The sequence below is a fragment of the Apis dorsata genome, unplaced genomic scaffold, assembly GCF_000469605.1.
Source record: "Apis dorsata unplaced genomic scaffold, Apis dorsata 1.3 scaffold_206, whole genome shotgun sequence".
Classification (NCBI taxonomy): domain Eukaryota; kingdom Metazoa; phylum Arthropoda; class Insecta; order Hymenoptera; family Apidae; genus Apis; species Apis dorsata.
Window position 1 is genome coordinate 238,000 of NW_006263490.1, and position 2,341 is coordinate 240,340.

Below are 2,341 nucleotides of genomic sequence, written 5' to 3' on the forward strand. Positions count from 1 at the left end.
ATGGTGAACGTTGAGTGAAAATACTCTGATACTCGGATACCAGAGATTTTATTATTTGAATCTGAAAAATCTCGTTCTAATCCTCTTAATTTGTATTTGTTCCTGATGGAAGACTAATTTCACTTTTCAGTGCATTTTTCTTATCCCCATCTTTGGCCAACGCTACCCAAATATTAATAATCTAGAACTTGAAATTTACTTGTTAGGTTTTATTTTACCTAGTAAACTAGATTTAGAATTTAGAATATCAGAATATTAAGATTTATGTAGATAAGATTTATAAACTCTGCTAATAGGACTCATAGTTTTGAACTCCATTAATGAAATCTGTTTATCGATCCAACTTCCTCAATTCCTTTTCTCACAACCCTTTACATTCATTTTGCAGGAACGAAAAGTTGCATTTTCGATTCGACCACAGAATCCGCGTTCACGAGAATGAAACCGCGGGGAATGGTCATCGAGGCGAGATTAAATCCGTTTGAAAAGTGAACCCGCCGCAATATCCACTGCCTTCCTTCCGCGTGGTGCTTTCGCCGTCGTTCCAACTTCCCACCGGTTCCCACTCGTTCGCTTTTTCTTACCATGCGACGCTAAGCTTATTATCCTTTCATCCTTGTCCTCTTCCATCTATCTCCACCGTAAACGTATCCCACGTGACCACCGTCTTACCGCTTTCTCTCTCTCTCTCTCTCGATCGATCTAACGACTCGCACGCACCCGGAGATCCTTCTCCTCCTGCGCTTATCCTCTTCGTCTCTTCTCGTTGTCCTTCTCTGAACCATTCTTCTTCTTCTTCTTTTTCTTCAGGAATCGTAGCTTCTTTCTCGTTTCAATCAAGTCCTCCTCCTCGTGCATCCACGTAACCGAAGGAGGACCATAGTCCTCGCTCTTGCACAGCCTTCTCTTATCCTTCTGAATTGTTCTCACTCTGTGAACAGGGCCTGCCGTAAGACTCTCCTTCTTTTCACGTGACCGAGGTGACTCGCTTTCTCGCTCGGCCCCGCTATCCCTCTGTCTTCCTCTTTCCTGCTCGAACTCGTGACTCGTCGGTGTTCGGCCGGTGCCTCTCGCGGCACCTCTCGCTTTCACTCGTCCGTGTGAAGAGGCTATCGCGGGCCCTGAGAGCTCAGTATCCGCCGGACCGTCGCGTGGTTCGATGTCGTGCACGCGCCACGACCGGTGCCTCGTTTCAGGATAGAAAGAAAGTGTTTTTTTTTTTCGCCCTTTTTTTCTATTTTTCTCTTTCCACGAGTTGTTGTTGTTTCGCAGCCGTTCGAGATATATCGTATTTCACTGTTTTCGGGCCGGCCAGATCTCTCTGTGGACACGCGTGACCTTTGTAAAAATAGTGATTCGTTCCTTCCTTTCGAGAGTAGATAGAGAAGGAGAAAGATCTCTGGCCTAGGGTTTCTCTCGTGTTGCATCAACGTCGAACATGGGGAGACTCGATTCGTTCAGGTAAGGATTTTTGCGATTATTTTTACTTGGCAAATTCGCCAGGATTCTCGAGAGTAGGTCAGGGGTTAGAGTCGTTATTTTTTTGGGAAATCTTTGAATTCTGATGGAATTAAATTTAATTTCGTCAAATATAGTTTCGTTTAGTTTTATTCATGAGCACTTTACTCGTTGTATTAGTAAAGAGTATAAGAAATCGATCAAGATCAATTTTGATTTTAGTTTCAATTTTTAAAAATAACGATCGTTTATGTGGCATATAATTTTTCAATTGATAATTTGAGTTGTCCAGATATAACTATATATACTATGATTTTTGATAGCTAGATAACTTATTACTAGAATTTTAAGGTAAAATTTAAAAATGGATGGGGTTAAAAATTTATTTGTAATTTGTATCTCAATTTGAATCAATTTCGATCAAAATGATAGATTTATTTTCACATAATTTGTAACGAACGAATCAAACAATATTATCTTAAGAAATATTTTCCTCGAGTAATTAGTTCGAAAAAATAATTGAAAAGTACATCGATATTTTGTGTGACCTCCTTTTGCCGATCTCAACATCAGCAGATCTTTTGAGAAAGTCGTTGAATAACTTTTTAATAAACTCGTCTGACATTTTCTATCATTTTCTCTTCGATATTTCACGTAGCCGATTTCCATTTTTTGACTTTCTTCTCTTTCCCGTTCTCATTTAAATAATTTTGTTTCGCGTTTTACCACGATTTTACACTTTCGTTAATTAAACCGATATTTTTACAACTTTTATAAAAATTGTTCGTAACAAAAAAGTTAAAACTCGAGAGATTTCTCGAGTGTTTCGAAATTTTATTGGATGCTTATATATATATATATATATATATATATATATATATAT

The 2,341-nt window shown here is 38.5% G+C and overlaps 1 protein-coding gene across 1 annotated transcript in view; it reads left to right on the forward strand.

Moving 5' to 3' along the window:
• The first annotated feature begins 1,264 nt into the window (after positions 1-1,264).
• Positions 1,265-2,341, forward strand: part of LOC102673903 — a 23,374-nt gene continuing 22,297 nt past the window's right edge. Inside the window, exon 1 of the mRNA XM_006614990.2 lies at positions 1,265-1,461. Coding sequence (XP_006615053.1) covers positions 1,439-1,461 — 23 coding nt within the window. The 5' untranslated portion in view covers positions 1,265-1,438. The remainder of the gene's footprint in view (positions 1,462-2,341) is intronic.